The sequence below is a fragment of the Epinephelus lanceolatus genome, chromosome 16 (genome assembly GCF_041903045.1).
Source record: "Epinephelus lanceolatus isolate andai-2023 chromosome 16, ASM4190304v1, whole genome shotgun sequence".
Lineage (NCBI taxonomy): Eukaryota > Metazoa > Chordata > Actinopteri > Perciformes > Serranidae > Epinephelus > Epinephelus lanceolatus.
In genome coordinates, this window is record NC_135749.1 from 34,045,140 (window position 1) to 34,064,247 (window position 19,108).

The window sequence follows — 19,108 nt, forward strand, 5'->3', positions numbered from 1 at the left end:
TTGCTAAATACATTCTACAATAATAATTAGATTAACATTTGGTCTATAATATTGTTGGCTATATTACGCATTTTAATTAAAAAAAACGTAAGAATAAAAGAAATAAACACAGAAATAATTACTTTTTTTTAATTGATACTCCTCTCTGACACACACACACACACATTGAACACGCGATTGAATGAATGAATGAATGAATGAATGAACATTGGAAGCGGTTCAGCCGCAGTCCCGCCGGCTGGCGCGGTCACATTGAGATTACATTTGTTTTTTATTACTAACAAAATGTTTTATATTGACCGTATGAATGGTTTCGTTTTCAAATAAATATTTGGAAACGAAAATATGCTTTGGTGTACTTTTACAGAGTTTTGCAATATGTATATAGCCTACCTGTATCAAAATGTATAATTTTCAGCAGCGGTTTGTGTGACAGCTGCCACGGTCGGACGTATAACCAGCGGGGCAGCCGCTGGTTCTGTGGCGCTGGCTTGGGGTCCACTCTCCCCTGGTGGAGTGGAGGGTGGCCGGGTTGCCAGGGGCAGACGGCTCCATGTGATGGTGTTTCTTCTCTGGTTCTTCCGTGCTCAGCCTTATTTTTATCTTCTTATTTATTTATTTATTACTGGCGTTTGGATTCAGTTACGGCAGACGGATGGCAATCTGAAATGGAATGAAGCCCACAGACGGCCAAGAGCAGCTACAAAACAGTAGTGGAACGCGCCCCATCTGCCCACAGCACAATGCTCTTAAAGCCCCACGCTATCAAAAGCTGGCAAAATACATTTATTTTATTTTATGGCCTTGACATTAACCTGTCATATTGTTGAGTTATCAAGGACACTTCCGCGTTTTTGTGTGTATACAGGAATGTTAAAGATATCATTTAGGAAAACGAGGTTGACGTGACGTGATTGAATCAGGGAATCCGTGTGTCCACCACAGGAGAGGATCCTAATTGACTTTACATTGGCATTGTTTTCGTGGTGGCAGCACGTAATTTCAACCCATTACGTGCTGCCACCACGGAATGCGGTGTTAAGAGGTCGTGGTCATTTCACGTATTTCTGTGAGATCAGGTTGGAACTGCAGCAGAGCGAGCAACCGCCAGCTGCCAGACTTCACATCTGTTGATCCCCACAGGACTCCACTCAGTCTGGACTGTCTGAAGCAGGTTTATGGTTTGATTCCTGTTTGACAGGCAGGTCGGAGGTTCAGTTCTGTCAGTGTAGCTATGCTGTATGAAAACAGTGAACTTTGAGTGGAGGATAGAAAAGCTTAGAAATGGACCATGTGGCAAATGAGGAATTCCACATGACTCTGAAGTTTCACACAGATATCTGCTCTCTGCTGAGTGGACTTTTCTAGTTCACAGAGCTACTGGTGAGCTGTTTCCTCCTGACTCTGTGTTCATACTAAGCTAAGCTTGTCTGGGAGCTTGATATATGATATGATATCAGTGTTTTAATCCAACTCTTCTGTAAGAACACTAAATGTTCAGGTAATATTCATGTTACTGCAGCTATAGTCACAGATGAGTAGACTCAAGACAAACTTTTGAAAATTGTTGACTTTATTGAAAAGCAAAACATCAGCACCAAAAGAAAGAGCAATACATTTGATTTTCACATTCATTTATGGTTATCAGTACACAGGACTATGTGCCAGAGGTTGTGTGGATTCCTATGGAAGCCCAGTATTCATGTTAAATCATGACTGACCTTTCATTAGGTCCTAGGTTAGCTGTGGCGTTATAAATCTGAGCTCTCTGACAGGCGACACCATTTTCTAACCCTGACCTAATGTATCTTTAAGCTGCCTTTAAATCCTTCACTCACCCAAGCAAAGAGCTGAAACTCTTCTCTTTATCATATCTGCTCAGGCTAAACTACAGTAGCTGGCCCAACTGACTCAACAGGTAACTTCATGACTGCCGTGGTCCGCTCATCTGTCCAGCCACCATCTCTATCTATGTGGTTCCTCCAGTCATACCAGTAGCTACTAGTTAGCAACCCCTGTGGTAAACTTTTCATGAATCATATCCCTTCCCCTGTCCTGTCTAATCCACCACAAGAGGTGATTTTAATCACTGCATTCAGTCTCTACATGTTGACAGAAACCTGCAATTCATTTATTCTGAAGCCATAAAATATTACAATATAATCAAAAACATTTATTTAGCATTCTTAGAAACAGGAAACACTTTGTTGCATCACAGTAAAATAAGTGAGAAAATAAAGATTAATAGAAAAATCTGACATACTGTATGTAAAACATTAAAAATTTGTGATCTGGAATAAATTTATTACATTTAATGTTTGAATATCAAGCATATGAATCATAACCATTCCATTCTGATTGCAAGAAGCCATCTTTCAGTCTCTTTTTGTAAAGCTTTGTAAAGTTATGATATAACAGATATCAGAGTGTTTACTCTTTTTGTCAGTCAGGTTTCTGGATTGAGTTCCTCAGAGAGCTCAGAGCTGCTGTCAGGAGCTGTGAGGTCAGAAACAAACTGTTAGTGTGAAACTGTGAAGTCCACTCATCCTGCTCTGAACTTTTATAAACAGTAAATACAGAAACACACTTGAAATAATCAGCACAATAATGTGAAACCTGTTTTAATCTGCAGCATTAAGTGTGTATCAGATCAGTAGAAATAGAATATAAGTAAGTTTTACTTACGAGATGGGGGAAGTTTGGCTGAAATGAAAAAAAAAAGATGATAATTTCAGTTACAGTTGGAAATGCCAGGATATATAAATCCATTCCATCCTTCTGATTCCTTCATTTATTTACTTATCTCTTTTCTCCTACATCATTGTGGTTTAGTCGTATTATTGTGACTGACAGGCTCTGAGCCTGACAGCACTTACTGTTGGTTGTATAAAATTGAATTACAGGGAACTGATGTTTGTTTCAGTTCAATTCAAATGCAACCAGGAGAAAAGCATCAACTCAAAGACCAAAATCAAAGAACTAGAAAAGCCAGTTAAACAGCACCTTTCCTCTTTTTGTAAACAATGAATCCAGTGGCAGCGACGAGGACGAGAACAACCACTGCTGCAGTGATGGGGACGGTGATGTCACTGGGCTTCTCTGATAACAACAACAAAAACAAAAATAAAACATGGGCCCGGTACAGATAAAGCAGGTTTGAGCAGAAGTCCATCCATCCATCCATACATCCATACATACATACATGTGGGTTTGCTGCTATAAACTAAGACTGACTTGCTCCACCAGACTCCACACACAAAACAAAATCATACAATACAGTACCAAAATACACTTAATGAAATCACATTAGTTCATAATCACAAATCAGCTCTATAATCATACAAAACAGCCTTTGTTGACCAGAATCTATCCAGCCTGTGTTTAAAAGAGTTAACTGAAGGAGCCTGCACCACATCCTCTGGGAGCTCATTCCATGCCTTTACAGCACGAAGTGTGAAAAAGTTTTTTCTCTTTTCAGAAAAATACCGGAATAATTTTAGGGAGTTCCCTCTTAACTCATACTGACTATACCAAAAGTTTACAACAGGCTCAACTGTGGTATCATATATTCCATGAACAAACTTATAAACCTCGATCATGTCTTCTCTATGTCTCCTGTATACTAAAGTTGGTAGTTGCAATTTTCTTAACCTCTCTTCACATGACATCTCTTTGAGACCTGGGACTAATTTAGTAGCTCTCCTTTGAACCTTCTCAATCTTTTCTATGTATTTTAATTTATAAGGACACCAGACCGAGCTTGCAAATTCAAGATGTGATCTCACCAGGGATTTGTATAATGGCAAAAATATTTCCCTACATACATTTTGAAAGGTTCTTCTTATAATCACCAGCATGGAGTTTGCCTTTTTAACTTTTTCTGAAATGTGTGTGGAATTCAAGTGAACTATCGACCACTACACCTATGTCCTTTTCCTCAATCACATGCTGGACCACCAGTTCTCCAATAGTGTAATTAATTTTATTGTCATTAGATTTCCCAGTGTGTAAATGTTTACACTTTCTGAATTTAATTTCAATAACCACTCATCACACCGGTTACTCATGCTATGGAGATCTTACTGAAGATAGGCTGTGTCGGTGTCCTTAGTAATTATTCTAAACACTAGTATTGTCCGCAAAAAGATACACATCAGATTGTAACATATCTGGTAAATCATTTATATAAACATACTTACTATACATACTATACTTTCAACATATTGTACCACAATAGCCAGAATCATAATTATAATTTCATTACTTTCATTAATGTTGTTGTAAGCTATTACGGTTACCGCCTGTCGTGCATCTCTCTCTCTCTCTCTCTCTCTCTCTCTCTCTCTCTCTCTTTCTGTCTCATTCTGTCATACGGATTACTGTTAATTTATTATGTTGATCTGTTCTGTACGACATCTATTGCACGTCTGTCATCCTGGAAGAGGAATCCCTCCTCAGTTGCTCTTCCTGAGGTTTCTACCGTTTTTTTCCCCTGTTAAAGGGGGTTTTTTGGGGAGTTTTTCCTGATCAGCTGTGAGGGTCCTAAGGACAGAGGGATGTCGTATGCTGTAAAGCCCTGTGAGGCAAACTGTGATTTGTGATATTGGGCTTTATAAATAAAATTGACTGATTGAATTGAAATTGAAACAACAAACAGTACAGGCCCCAACACAGATCCATGTGGAACTCCAGAGGTCACTGGTTTCCAGACAGAAGTGGCACCATTTACCACCACCTGTTGTTTCCTATTACTTAAAAAGCCCTGTATCCAGTCTGTAACTCTGTCATCTATACAATAGGATTTTAGTTTGACAGTAGTCTTTTATGGGGAACTGTATCAAAAGCTTTTTGAAAGTCCATATAAATGCAATCAACAGACTGTCCTCTATCCAAAGCTGCAGCCCACTTGTCAAGAACTGAGAGAAGCTGAAGTGTAGTTGATCTTCCAGATATAAATCCATACTGCTTATTGCTGAGAAGACTATTTGATTTCACATGATCAACAATATACGTCCTGATTAGCTTTTCCATTGTCTTACATACTATGGATGTCAAACTACCTGGCCTGTAGTATCCTGCTAATGATTTATTTCCTTTTTTGAAAGTTGCACTGATTTGTGCCTCTTTACATTCACAAGGTGGTAACTTTGATTCTAATGATTGATTATATAATATTGTTAGAGGTTCAGCAATCCTACAAGCCAGTTCCTTTAAAGTACTAGGATGTATTGCATCTGGTCCTGGTGATTTGTAGATGATAATATTCTGTAGAAGCTGTATAGTGTCCTCCAGGGGCGGCTGGCCAATAGAGGGCGATAGGGCGCAGCCCCTCCACGAGCCACAAAAGAAAAGAAAGATGATAATAAATGTATGATTATCATAATCATTATTGTAATATATACACACAATATATTAATTATTCTGAAAATTTTCACTTGAAACAGCTCGTTCTGCCTCTGAATATCCAATCAGATGCAGTATGAAGTCACATTCCGGCCCTTTGGGGTGATATCAGCCTGGCTGGAAATCGCCCCGACTCACTCTCATAGACTTTCATGTAAAATGCTTTTTTTTCTAAATGCAGGCACTCCAATGCAATCTCTATGGGTTCCGGGAGGGCTTGCCCCAACGTGTTTTCGTCATATACGTAAACCACCAAGTATCATTCATGTGCTCCTCGGATGGTCCGATCTCCCATGTTGGGACGTCGTTCTTACTTCATTATGTGTTCATGAGTGTTTAGGTGGTAATGTGGAGACAACATGGACATTACAACGAAGATGTTTTGTATTTTATCACTCAAAATGTTTAAAAAACACCTCGTCAACCATTTTCACTGAAATATTGCTTTACAGTTGGAAACTAATTTTTCCGATTATTCCGACATCACATCAGGCAGCGCCACTGCACAGCTGTCACATTCAAGATCAACATGGCTAACGTTTCCAGCTGATCCAAGAGGATCAGCACGACACGTCTTAGGCTTGCGTGTGTTTTTCCCTGTCTATCCACATTTGTAGTCTTTCAAGATGCAAATATCTCCATATTGTCCAGTTGACACTCCATCAAACTTTGTATGACAAGACCAGCCACTTCACCTTTGCCACCCAGACAACTGCAGCCTAATTATGCATGCATGACAGGGCAGTAGTCACCATATACATTGAGGGGGACATGTGCCCCCCCCCCCCCCCCCCAATTCCCAAAATGTCCCTCCAATATATAACTGAAACTGAAAAACAACAACAAAAAATGTTCAGGTCAGGTCAAAGAACAGTGATACTATGTGATGTGCATTATATTAAGTTGTAGGATATGCCTGCTGTCATGTTCCACTGTTTGTTAAGTATTTTATTTTTCTCCCTCATGTTTCATGTCTTGTCTTCCTGTTTTATTTTGTGATCACTCACCGCTGTCTCTGTTCCAGGTTCCTGTCTGCCCTGCCCCCTCCCCGTCTGTGTGCACCTGATCCCTGATTGCACCTGTGTCTAATCACTCCCCATCAGTCCTGCAAATATTCCCCCTTGTGTCTTGTCTCATCGCCAGTTCGTTGATGTTCACAGCTCACGTTCCAGCATTTTTCTACAGCCTCAGTCATAGCTTAATTGTGTTTGAACCTTGCCTGTTTTTTGACCTTGCCTTTTGCCTCACGCCGTGGATACCTTTGCCTGGTTTGTCTGCTTTCTCGTGTACCGACCCCTGCCTGGAATAAACCTTGTTTTGCTGCTTTTAACCGGTCTGAGTAGTGCATTTGAGTCCTGCCGTTTCTGTGCTAAGTTCATGACACCTGCATTTATTTCTTTAATCAGAACACAAAATTAATTTCCACTTAGCTATAATAAAATGTTTTCGGATTAAGACTGACAGTGACTCAGTGAATACCTTACTCAATTTGATTAATGGTAAAACAGGTCTCTGTTTACATTCAAAGGTATTTGTGTGGGCAAACTGATGAAAATTAGTCTGTTGATGACCACAGTAGATTGTTCAGTCATTGCAGAGCCAAATTAATTCAAATTTACCCATTGAACGGGTCACCTCAGCCATCATCACAACAATTGCCCCCCCCTGAGAAATTTGGCAGGAGCCGCCACTGGTGTCCTCAGTAGTTATCATAAAAGGTTCTGTTTACTGGACTTCCAATCCTGGCAGTTCAGGAAATTGCCCTTCAGGTTCCTTCACAAATACACTGCTGAAGTATTCGGACACCTTTTCATTACCTTTGTCCGTTTTAGGGAATTTAACGTTATTCTGGTCAGTATACAAATCTCCAACTGAAGTCCTAATTTCTGTCCTTCAATTCCAGATAACCTTTGGACTCTGCTTAGATTGCCTTACTAAATCTTCTTCATAATTCTTTCTTAAATTCCGTGTTCTCATTTTCACAAAGTTTCTAACTGCAATACTCCTGTTGTACCTCTGGGTTTTTACTGCTTACTGCCTTTCTTGCAAGGATATTTTTTTCATTAATTTTCGTAAAGTTGTCTAGGGGAAAGTTTTGTTTTTTATTCTTATCATAAGCCCTGATTTTTAGGATTTTACCACAAGCTACAAACTTATCCTCCACTTCATTCAGCTTAGTCTTAATTAGTCTCCTTTTTAAAAAAAAAAAACAAGAAAAAAAAACCGCTTTTGTACAACAGATGACAGAAAACACAATGATCACTTTTGCACAAAGGACTTAAATATGAGACGTGTTGGATTTGAAAAGACAGACACTGTGGCACATTTTGGCAAAAACTAGAATTACCCTCAATGGTTGTTCGTTCTCGTAGTTTATATCCATGTCTGTGAAAACATGGATGCTTCACACACATCCTCCCCCCGACAGCACAGAGGATCTAAACAATCAGCACAGTTTCAAGGTGGACACCCAAGATTAGTGTCACCAATTCAGTATCTGACCAAATGTCTCACCTTCTGTTCCTGAGTTATGACGCTGAATAATGGCCAGGGAAGTGTTTTTGCAGAACATTATGATGTCACGGTGAAGTGGACCTTTGACCTTTTTATCCTATCAGACAGTTGTGTGAAATTTTGTCATAATTAGAGTATGGATTCTTGAGTTGCGACCAAAAGCATGTTGTGTGAGGTCACAGTGACCTTATCAAAATATTGCGTTCATGAAAATGAGACAGATATAAGGTCACAGTGACCATGGCCTTTGACCACCAAAATCTAATCAGTTATTTCTTGAGACCAGGTGAACATTTGTGCCAAATTTGAGGAAACTCCTTTGAGGTGCTCTTAAGGTATCACATTCACGAGTATGGCACAGACGGACAACCTGAAAGCACAATGCCTCCTGCCACAGTTATCACTGGAGCAGAGCAGAGGCGTAATAATACAGGAATCATAATATAAGAAAATAAATAAATCTAAACTGAAATGATCAAAGTTAAAGTTGTCTTCAGTTTAGCAAATTAGATACAATGGGAAAAAATCATGTTGTAGAGAGTTCAGCCATGTATTCGGCCATGTATTGTATTATTCTGAGTTCAGTAAAGAATGGACACATAGAACAAAGCTGTTATTTGTGTGGTAAAAACAATGTGGTCTATAAAATGCTTTAAACTTTCTTTGACTTTATTTATTTATTTATTTTTTTTATTTCTCTTTTTTTTTTTTACCCATAATGCGTGGTTGTGACCGTCACCCACCCTCACTGGAGACTAGCCTAACAGCCTTTATTGGAAAAACTTCCTAATATGAGTCAGAGAGGGCCGTCATACACCAAAGTGTGTCAAGGGGAAAGTAAGGAAACAAGCAAGGGGGAGGGGGCAGGTGGTTAAGTCCTGAGTTATATAGTGACAGTGCATGCGGAGAAGAAGGAGGAAAAACAAACAAACAAATAAACAAACAAACGAAAAAAAAAACAGGGGAGAAACAGGCAGTGTAGCTGATGTATTGTGGCCTTGAGGTGGTTGTGCTCCATGCAGATTATCAAAAATAAACATATACATGTCTACTATACTGTACTGAAAAACAAAAACAAAAGAGAAGTCTATACTGAACACCAAAAATGTGAGAGTCTTGGTGGAGGGGGAAAGCCCGATTGCAGAGAAGAGTTGCCAGCGCGGTGTGGTAGGTTTGAGAAGCAAGTGGGCCCCTTTGGAGTGATCCCATCGGTTCTTTGCGATGCGTCACGGAGCTGAAGTATCGAACATGCATGCGTGTATTTGAACCCTCCCAATGTGTTTATGAAAACCATCACCAGGGTCCAGGGCCAGCCCTGCGGGGGAAGGGGGGCGGTATGGCACCCCAAGACCGCAGGAGCGCCCAGACCCCAAGAGCAGGGAGCCGCAGACTTTAAAATGATCTTGTTAAGCTCACAGGATCTGACCAGAGATCAGAGGGTGAACAATGTGCATTGGTTTATTATTATTTTTTGAAGATGGCTTCCCAGCTAAACTGGAGGACAAAAGCTAAACTACCTAATGCTGAGGTAGCTAACACGCTCACTGACAGGTTAGGCTTTTTGTCCATGTGGTAGCATGAACACATTAACAGACCCATCCAGCACCAAAAACAGTGAAAAATCAATGAATCATGAACTGCAGGACAACTAATGTAAACTAAATACATCTTTCTCACATCTGTCACTCTTACCCATGTTGGTCCTGATCACTGCTTTGTCCAGTGTGGTGACGATGTGGTCCTTCACACCAGAGAGATGAAACACACAGTCGTACCTCCTCCAGTCTTCAGGTGGGACTGATGAAAGGTTCAGGTCAACACTCATCTGGAAGGATCCATCGTGGTTGGGGAGGATCTCTCCGAGCTCCACGTCCTCATGAATCTCCTCTCCATCTTTCCTCCAGAACATCATGGCTCTGTCAGGGTAGAAACCTGTAGCGTGGCAGCTGACTGGAGAGGAGGGAGACTTCTGGAGGAGAGACACTGAGGGAAGGTCTGCACAGAGAGAACCAAGTACAGAATATGTGAGTTATACCTTTTTTTGCAAAGTACATTTCAATGCTTGTCCATACCATTGGAGGATAATTGTTGCTGGTCAATCGAAAATTGATCTCAATCAACAACAGATGGTGTGAAAATTCTTCTGAACAAAATAAATGAATAAGTATATTAAACAACCCATCAGCTACACCTACCTTAGCTACCTCCACACTGTCTGTATATAGACAGAAAAGGAAATTACACCACAACTTAAAAAACTCACTACAGTCAGTGAAGAAGGATCCGCCTGTTTTTGTGGATTACAACAAAGCAGTTCACAGCAGTGTTCAATGAAACAGCAATATGTCTATTCTGAAACACTGTAAACTTACTTAACTCATGCTAACTGTGCACTAACTATCAGACAGACAGTTTGGAGTGAAAATACAGCAGCAGTTCATTCTGAGCAGGTTGTATGAACATTGTTATGTTAATGAAACTACATCAGGTCATGTGATTCTACCTTTTCTCAGCAGAGAGCTCTTTCCAAAGGCCACATAAACCTTCAGCCACTCAGGACAAATGTATGCGAAGTAGTTCTCATGGTGTTTTAGTCTGACTTTGTCAGCATTCCATCTCAGTTTGGTGACGACAGCTTGGGGTTTTGGAGCGATCCATGTCAGTGTCTTCAGGTCCAATGATATGAAGTCTTCTCCATCATAACCATACTGCATAAAACCATTAATCTCTCCAGTTTCATCATCCCACTCACAGCCACTCATCATCTGGAAAATGTGGATATCTAAGAAACAGAGACTGTATTGAACAATGGTGTACAGATAATACCTCCACTAGGAAGATGATGTACATTGTGTGATGCTCTGTTATCCTTCCAGTCTTGTGGTATGTTTTTGATTCAAAAGCAGATCATCAGTGCACTTTTTCTTTACATAAGTGATGAAACCCAATTTCTATTTCAAAGTTTAAACGTTACAATGGTAACTGTAAATTTTAAGATGATATCGTTTGCTGTTGTTAAATGTGTTCATCAATATGTTCACTGTTTTCCATGGTGGCATGTGAGAACAATGAAGTTTTCTTCACAAATTCCATGTAACAGGTCGAGATTAATTGATTCACACATGGTAATTTTGTGGGTGAAAGGATATGTCTCATCTACAGTAGTTGCATTGGTGTGAACTGACAGGTTTTTAGAACGTTGCATAATGGTGCATTGCATGTAGTTGCCTGTTTCGACTTAACACCCCTTTAAATCAAGAAGGCCTCACGGCCCCCCGTCATGCTTTGGCATCCCCTAATGGTTGGTTGAGAACCTGTGCTCAACTTTGTGCACTTTTGTGGTTTGACTATTAATGTTGGTGGGAATGAGTTTGGGTCACTTTACTTTACAGCTACGATACAGAGCACTTTAACAGTAAGAGTGAAATACAAGCTGTACCTCCACTTTGGTTGAAGCGCTGCTTCAAGCTGTCCATCCTGGCTTTGTAGGCATGTGGCAGGTTCTCAAGACAGCGTTGAGTGTACCACTCCAAATGCTGCGGATTGTTTTCAAATGCTGATTTCACCCAGTCCTGTTTTGGTTCTACGACCTTTATATTGGTGTCGCAATAACCAGCTAGAATGTCATCAACCACTGCAGCACCCACAAGCTGTGGGAAGTTTGGGACTCCAGAAGATGCAGTGAAGAAAAACTTCAGGGAGTGTTTTACTGCAGGACAAATGAGGAACATTCAGTTTAAATATACACATCATCATCACCTGTCATAAATATGATATATGTGGCAGTGACACCTTTAATATAGGGAAGAGGTGGAACGAAGGCTGTGATGTTGGTTCAGGCCGTTGGGATGAGACAGGTGCACATCTCATCCCATGCTGGCGGTTTGGGAGGACAGCGGCAGTGAAATGCAGACAAACTGGTAGACTGTGAGCTGTTATCTGTGTGTAATGTGTTATTCTGTTGAGTTTGAATGTTTGTCACATTTATTGTTTCCATGCTTTTCAGAGCTGCTTCCCTGCTGGGTTAAAGGCACTGGTAGTCGGTCGGAAAGATCAACGTGTTTTTAATTCTAGCCATGTAGCTTTTTAACATTTAATCACTATGCATTTTAATCTTTTGTTATTAAGTTTTTTTTATGATTATCCATCTCTGCAGAGCATCAGGGATCCATTAGCTGCTCTTTCTGTGGGCAAGTTAGGGGGTGATCACACAGAAATGAGACGCTAGAGACGCGGACGCTTCAAAGACGCTTGAAACTCTGAAAGCGCTTATTCAATGCGTGCTAGCTACTGCCGTCTGACGCTCAACAAGTTGAAAATATTTTAACTTTTCAGCGTCTACGCGCGTCTAAAAAGAAGCGTCTAAAAAGAAGGGTCTACAAAAACGCGCATCTAAAAAGACGCCAGAAAAATGCCCGTTTAAAAAGACGCTTGAATGCCGGTCAGATGCACCGTATCATAGGAATACAATGGTTTTACTGACGTTGCGTTTCTAGCATTTCATCTCCGTGTGATTGCTCCCTTAGTCCGCCCTGACACATGAGCCGGTAAAGGGACAAAAAGACATGGGTGTTGCCCTCAGGGCAGACTCGTTTTCTTTCTTTAATTTTTGATTCACTTTAATCCTAGCACTTCAAATGCAAGACGTATTGATTGCAGTGTGCACTGTTCTAACAGTGGAACTTAAACCCTGCCTTTTAAGAGACAGCTGGGGGGGGGCAATCCTGAGGAGGGTGAAGTGGGAGAATATAGATTGCATGTTGAGCTGCAGTAATAAAAAATGTCTCCCTGATAAAAGCATGTGGTACTGTCATTAAAGGGATTAAGATGAATTAGAAGAAAAAACATTTGGAAAAGAGTACTAAGAACAGTCTGAAGTCTGAGGTTTTTGCTCACATGGATAACTTTTAACATACATTTAACTTATTACTTGAAACTCTGTTTAACAGGAACATCTGATATTGTAACATTGGCTGAAACATTTGAATACATTTTATGTTTATGTTACTATTGTTTTTTGTTGTTGTCAGAATTTAATCAAAAACTAGTGGTGTGTATTTGTCCATGCATTTAAAACGATAAAAGGGGTGTGTGTTTGTGTTGGCATGAATGAATTTGTGGTGTGTTTGTAGTCAGTGCTCTTACAGCCCTGAGAGAAAAGGCAGGAAGAAGACAGGGTGTGAGAGGGGTGACAGTGAGTGATAGACAGACAGATGCAGCACAGTGCAGTGGTGATGGATGGGTAATGACCGGGCTGTGAGCAGCTAAGGACAGCTAGAGGTCAGAGGTCAGCAGTGATGCTGCAGTGATGAATCAGTGTGTAAAAGTAGCAGCACTGTCACTGCGGACTGAAATAAACATTGCATAATTTCAAATAGTGCTAAAATCACTTGCTTAGTGTGTAAACAATCTCTCCATTTGTTAGATGCTCTGTGTTCAAACTAGGGCTGCAATGATTAGTCAACTAATCGATGACTAATCGACTATTAAAATAATCGGTGACTATTTTAGTAGTCGATTAATCAGTTTGAGTCATTTTTCATAGGAAAGTACTATAAAAGTGCCCCAAAATACTCTTATTGCAGCTTCTTACGTTCAAATATTGGCAGACTTACACACTCTCCCATGATGGTGATCTAAAACCCTTTGGCGTGAGTACGAAACAAGACATTAGATGACATAATTTTGGGGTTTGGGAGAGACAGACCGACATTTTTCAACATTTTAACACATTTTTCGATTAAAGTTAAGTAAAAGATTAGTCTACAATGAAAATAATCGTTACTTGCAGCCCTAGTTCAAACCAGTAGAAACAGAGCCCTGGAACAATTAAATGATTCTTCTGACCTATAACAATAAATAGGCTACTTTTTTTTACCTGTCACACTAGACTTTTGGATACTTTTTTCTTCAGTGATCTGATTAGTCAGAGGTCGGGGTGTTGACAGCCTGTGATCCAATACCCTGAAGTTAACCTGCTCCGCAGCAGGTTAGCTGAGTTAACCCTGAAGGTAGCTCGCTAACTTCAAATCCTGCTTCGTAGTACAGGCCTCTGGTTGATAACCAGTTTTGTAGTGCTGGTTATCCAGATGGCTGATATTAGAATTAGTCAAACCAGATAACGAGAAGATATCCTGGGTAAGATGAACTGGCTTTGTAGTAAAGGCCTTAGATGTGCCATACATAGCCTCCATATGCCCTCACTGTCTGTCTTCATCAGTCCGGCTGTCTGTTTATGTCCTGATTACGTAGTCTTCACTCTAATACCTGTCTTTATTTTGTCTCGCAAGGATTCAAACTCTTTTATTGCTGATTATGTGATGTCTGCTAATGCTTCTGTCATGCTATGCATAACTGTGTCCCTTCTGGTAATGCTTATGTCTTGTTGTCTATAAATGCCTTGTTTGCTAATGTCTTGTGCATAACTGTTTATTATGTGATAATTTTTATATCTCGTACATAATGTCTGTTGGCTGATTGCTTATGACCTGTCATGTAGAATTGTCTTCTTCCTCTGCCTTTAATGTGCTAACTGTTTCACTTATTTTGTATTTATGTTCTCTTAATGCTTTTATATCTTTCTGTTTTGTGGCTATCTTAACATCTGGTCCAGGGACAACAGTTGAAAAGTATCCCTTGGCTAACACATTTACAGCAACATCTTTTTATGTGCACTGTAAAACTCAAATCAGAAAGAAACAAAGTACTGTAGACGTAAAAGTGAAACTAAAATACAAAACTGAGAACAAAATACATAGTCGAGTAGAAAGTGAAGCAAGTCTCACCTGATGACGACACGTGACACAAAAGAAGAAACAAAAGTATTGTTTTCATTTTGTTTCGATGAAGAGGGGACCGAGCCGGCTCAGCTGTTTGTTCTGCTTTTTCCTCGCACTGGGAGGAGGGAGTGTCTCTGTTCTGACGCGACTTTGTTAGGGACTGTACAAAACTTATTGGGGTGGGGAGGGGGATGAATCTGCCGTTTCATTAATTAAAATAAGAAAAAAAAAAGAAAGAAAAATAATTCAGTTCCTAACTGATCACAGTGACGCATCGTTGTTTAAACTATGCTGCGCACATGACATAATTTGTAGCATTCATAATTCACAGAGACAATTTTTATATCTGTCAGTGATCCAGTATAACTAAAGGAAGCAGATGAGACTACAAAAGCCCAGTTTTCACCAGCAGTCTGACAATAATAATAATAATAATAATAATAATAATAATAATAATAATAATAATAATAATGATGATGATGATGATGATGATAATTACAATAATAATAATAATAATAATAATACATTACATTTCATTTGTAGGCGCCCTCGCGACATTAAAGGTCGCTGTACAGGCAAAGATAGAGAAAATAACACCAAACTGAAAAAGTCAATGAGATAAGAAATAAACTAACAGAAAACTATGCATAATAAAATAATAATAACATAACAACAAATAAATACTCAGCAAAACAAGTTTACAGTAAGTAAATTCTGTGTAAATAGTGAAGGTGTGTGGCTAGATGGACAGCAGTCATACTGAATAGGCTTTTTGAAAGAGACTGGTTTGAGGAAAGTGGAGAGAGTTGATGCTACAAATGTCCAGTGGGAGGGAGTTCCAGAGGCCGGGGGCAGTACAGCTAAAGGCTCTAGACTCCATGGTGGTCAGGCCGGCTGGTGGGGTAATCTCATTTTTATTATAAAAAGTTGTGGATGGTACCATTGAACCATTCCATACAATCCTGTTTTTTTTTTGTTTTTTCGTCAGTTGGTAAATGGAGAATCAACATTTGGAGACTATTTTGCAGACTGTACCTACTGTTTCTACAGTGGCAAGTTTACATACATTAGTCAGCTGTAACTTTAAAATGAAAGACTGTTTTGCTGCTTTTTTACCTTTACTATTTAACATTTAGCAGCTATAGACTGAGAAAAAAAATCATTTAATTCATCATGTTGCTCAAATTACCAGCAGCTATCAGCAACTTTTAAGGTGGAATGTTTTCTTGCATGTTACTCAGTGCATGAGTTGAAGTGAATCAATCAGCACAACTTAAATGTCAATATGATAATGTCAATGTCAATGTCAAGTAAACTCAAAGTGCTTTACATTAAAAACAAAAATATATATCACACAACATTAAAATCCAGAAAAACATCAACACAATTATATAGAAACCCCTGCCCTGTCACATAGCCACACATGTAAGAAGTGCAGGCATATGATTAGCACCCCCCCCCCCCCCACCACACACACACACACACACACACAGTATTTAACTATAGGCTTGGGAAAATAGAAAAGTTTTGAGTTTGGTTTTGAAAGTGGACACAGTTGTGGACCTCACGTCATCAGGCAGTTTGTTCCAGAGAACAGGACCACAGTAACTGAAGGCGCCCTCACCAGACCTGGATCTAATTTTGTGTACAGCTAGAAGAGCTCTGCCTGATGACCTGAGGCCTGAGGGTTGTATGCAGTGAGCAAGTCAGAGATGTACTGAGGAGCCAAACCATTAAGTGCTTTATAGACTATTAGCAGGATTTTGAAGGAGATTCTGTATTGTACCGGGAGCCAATGAAGTGATTTCAGTATTGGAGTAATATGATCAAATTTACAAGTATGTGTGAGGATTCTGGCTGCTGCGTTTTGAATGAGTTGGAGGCGTCCTACTGATTGTTTGGATAATCCTGTGAATAGAGCATTGCAATAGGCTAATCTGCTTGAGATGAAGGCATGAACCAGTTTGAGTGATATATTCTTGAAGTTTTGATATATTCTTCAGGTGGTAGAATGCTGTCCTGGTGATATTAGTGATGTGAATTTTGAAATTGAGATCAGTGTCTAAGATAATGCCAAGGTTTCTGACTTACTCACTGCATTTCAGAGACAGTGATTCCAAGTGCGAGGAGATTATTTGTCTTTGACTTTTTGGACCAACTAGGAGAATCTCAGTCTTGTCTGTATTCAGCTGTAAGAAATTCGTGGACATCCAGTGAGTAATACCATTAAAACAATTAATTAATCTGTTGATAGGACTGAGATCATCGGAGGAAAGTGAAATGTATAACTGTGTATCATCAGCATAAGAATGGTAGGAAATATTATGTTTCTTTATGATAAAATCAAGCGGGAACATGTACAAATTGAAGAGCAGTGGCCCAATAACTGACCCTTGTGGGACCCCAATATGATATGATAACTCTGACCATTCCATTTCTGTTCATTGTCTCTTTTGCATGGCATATGTTGTGATTATGATTTGATTTACCACTTTTTCCTTACTTGGAGAAAACAAGAATGTGTGTGCTCCGACAACACTACAGCCCTCCACTACTCTCCAGCCTGTTCCTTTTGTTTTTAAAAATGTTGGTGTGCAACCCCATTCCAATGACAATTAACAAGATGCAGATGTGAGAGCTGTACAGGACAGTGATGTGGTTACTTTCTGGTAACATTTCCACCTACATTTGAGTGTCCATTTGAGTCCATTTCAAAATCTGAACATCGATACAGCCAATAGATGGCACCAGAGGGTAAACTCAAAATCTTCACACAACAACAAATGAGGCAACGGTGGAGGCCAGAGGGAGCGTTGTAGATGGCGGAGGTCTGTGAGGCCATTAAATACATTGCAACAGGTGGACAGAGAATTCTTTTCACTATATTGATTTGTTTCGTCCCGTCATTTTTAAAATGTCTTTGTCGTCTTCTACAGTCATGTCTCACTTGAACTAACACTGCCTCCGATCTCCGGTGGTACTGCTGTGTTTTGTCCATATCTTTGAGCTTTAACAAAACGTGCACAAATACGGTGGAAATGAACCCAGAGTATGGACAAAGGCTCCATGTGTGTCTGTGTATTTCATAAACCAGCTTGGGTGGCAGTACCAGAAACACAGACGTTTTGACAAAAAGTCTAAATTTACCAAAAGGACATTTGTGAGTGCTGCATTTTTTCCCTTTCTGTTTGCTTTTGCTGTTTTTGGCCGTGCACCTTTCGAGGGGATTTATTTTGAGAGTGCTTGCTTCTTTCCTACGTGAGTCTGTATATTTCTAACATTGAGCATTAATGAGCCTGCACTGGTTTTGTTCATATTATATTATAAAGATGAGTGAATGACAATCATTTGTATTTGGTTGAAGTTATTGCATTAGAAGATATACACTGGAGTAAAAGTGCACCCATTTTTTTTATTAGTACTGTAACCTGCTGTCATGGTTCAGCAGTGACGCCTGTCTGTTGCCAAGGTTACTGAGCTCAAAGAGGGAAGTGAAACATTAAAGACCAGTTTCATCCAGTCTGAGGGAGACCAGCAGAACTAGTAGTCACTTCTGCTGTAACCAAAAAGACAGAGTTTAGTTTATCTCATAAAAACCTTATTAATCTCACCAGTGTTCCCAGTCCTGACCTGACTCACTGGGACTCTGCTGCTGGTTTTACTCAGATACTGCTCTCAGTCTGCACTCAGCAATTCAGTCTTTCTATTTTCTTTTTCCCATCACCCACACTTTTATAACACGTTTCATTAATAAAGTTTTGCTGCATGTTGTAACTTATTATTTAAAAATAATAAAGACCTTTTCATCAAATCACTGGTTTTCATGTGTTCTTGTACAAGAACAGACTTGCTGTTTAAATGGTCCCCTAAAATACTAAAAGATTTATCTCAGCTGAGTTTGCTTGGAAGTGTCTTTAGAAAGAAAATATGAGAGAATGTAATGCCACAATATTTTCAAAACAAAGTATTCATCTGATAATCATCGAATTATGACCCACACATGGCAAAGTCAATTCATTCTTTATTACAGATTCCTTAAAGCTTTTGTTACTGCAGAAACTGTTTTTTACTATACTAATTTTAAGCTCTTTTTTCTGTATCATAGCTGATTTTGTAAATATTTTATGGAAAATCAGATGTACTGTAAGTATTTTATAAATGCAATGTGCCATTGATAGAAACTCTGATCTGGAAATAATTTTAGAAATGTCTTTAAAGCTTAATGAATCTGAGTAAACTACATATTCTCAGAAGAATAAATTGTATTTGGAATATGAAGTAGGATATCATAGTATCAGTGTCAGCAGTGTGAACTAAAAATATAACATGACTAATGTATTTTCATATGAACACACTGTTATTGAAAACATATCACGTGTTTAGGATTATTGATAACTGAACAACTTTCATGT

The 19,108-nt window shown here is 39.4% G+C and overlaps 1 protein-coding gene across 1 annotated transcript; it reads right to left on the minus strand.

Annotated features, from left to right (window-relative positions):
• Window positions 1–1,557: 1,557 nt before the first annotated feature.
• LOC117263551 (major histocompatibility complex class I-related protein 1-like) lies at window positions 1,558–14,835 on the minus strand. The gene is made up of 7 exons (XM_033637050.2): window positions 14,703–14,835; window positions 11,357–11,626; window positions 10,421–10,699; window positions 9,610–9,912; window positions 3,004–3,099; window positions 2,686–2,703; window positions 1,558–2,496 (listed from the first exon to the last, which is right to left on the minus strand). The coding sequence occupies exons 1-7, from the start codon at window positions 14,749–14,751 to the stop codon at window positions 2,447–2,449; spliced, it is 1,065 nt and encodes a 354-aa protein (XP_033492941.2). The 5' UTR covers window positions 14,752–14,835; the 3' UTR covers window positions 1,558–2,446.
• Between the last annotated feature and the right edge of the window lie 4,273 nt (window positions 14,836–19,108).